Source organism: Artemia franciscana, chromosome 10, assembly GCF_032884065.1.
Source record: "Artemia franciscana chromosome 10, ASM3288406v1, whole genome shotgun sequence".
Lineage (NCBI taxonomy): Eukaryota > Metazoa > Arthropoda > Branchiopoda > Anostraca > Artemiidae > Artemia > Artemia franciscana.
The window spans coordinates 18807980-18808886 of record NC_088872.1 but is presented as its reverse complement, the minus strand read 5'-3'; the positions used below and the strand labels follow the sequence as shown (position 1 = coordinate 18808886).

Here is a 907-nt window from a genome sequence, read left to right as displayed (position 1 = left end):
ATGACTCCGTATAGCGGTTGGCTCCTCCACTTGAGTTTGGATTGTGGCCGGATACATAAACGGTGAAACTAACCCACTTGTCTGTATTTCCTACGAGGGTTATTGAGATTCAATAGCCTTTTCTACTGGAAAAGCTAACCTTTTTTTTGAAATTTTGATAATTAGACAAAGTTTTCTTTTCGTTCTTGCAACATATGCGGGTTTTATGACTACAAGACATGGCAAAAAATGAAAATTTTTCGATAAAAGTCTTTTTCCTTTATATTTTCGTTTTCATCATGCTACAATCAAAGAAAACACGCGCTTTTCTGTTTCACGGATATGTAAAAACAGGAGAAGGGGTTTGACAGCTAATACTGATGAACCTGAAACTAGGGGAAAATGGCACCCAAACTAGGTTTGAAAAAAGGAGAGACAGAAATGGACACAAAAAAGGAGAGAAAGAAATGTATTTGATTACTTAGACTAATATTAGCCTAATATGCTAGCAAGATTTCATGATACCTACCTCAATCCACTCCTCTGTACTTAATTTTTTCGGTAATTTCTGATGTTCCAATTCTTCTATATTCTGCTTAACACTTGGTTCTTCGGGCTTTTGAGGTAGCTCAATTGTCTCTTTCACTTTCATTGAATCTGGAACTAATATTAAATTAATCAAAAATGGCAAAATACATTGTAGGACCAATGAGAAAGAGTTTAAGAGGAAACTTAGCAAGAGAAGAAAGATAGACATATAGAGGAGAGAGAGAGAGAGAGAGAGAGAGAGAGAGAGAGAGAGAGAGAGAGAGAGAGAGAGAGAGAGAGAGAGAGAGAGAGAAGAGAGAGAAGAGAGAAGAGAGAGAAGAGAGAGAGAGAGAGAGAGAGAGAGAGAGAGAGAGAGAGAGAGAAGAGAGAGAGAAGAGAG

The 907-nt window shown here is 37.5% G+C and overlaps 1 protein-coding gene across 3 annotated transcripts in view; it reads right to left on the bottom strand.

Annotated features, from left to right (window-relative positions):
* Positions 1 to 508: 508 nt before the first annotated feature.
* Positions 509 to 907, bottom strand: part of LOC136031873 (la-related protein 1B-like) — a gene marked incomplete at its 3' end in the record, with an annotated part of 52596 nt that continues 52197 nt past the window's right edge. For 2 of the 3 annotated variants that reach the window (XM_065711808.1, XM_065711811.1), the window contains 1 exon segment: positions 509 to 642. In XM_065711808.1, coding sequence (XP_065567880.1) covers positions 509 to 642 — 134 coding nt within the window. 3 annotated transcript variants of the gene reach the window in all.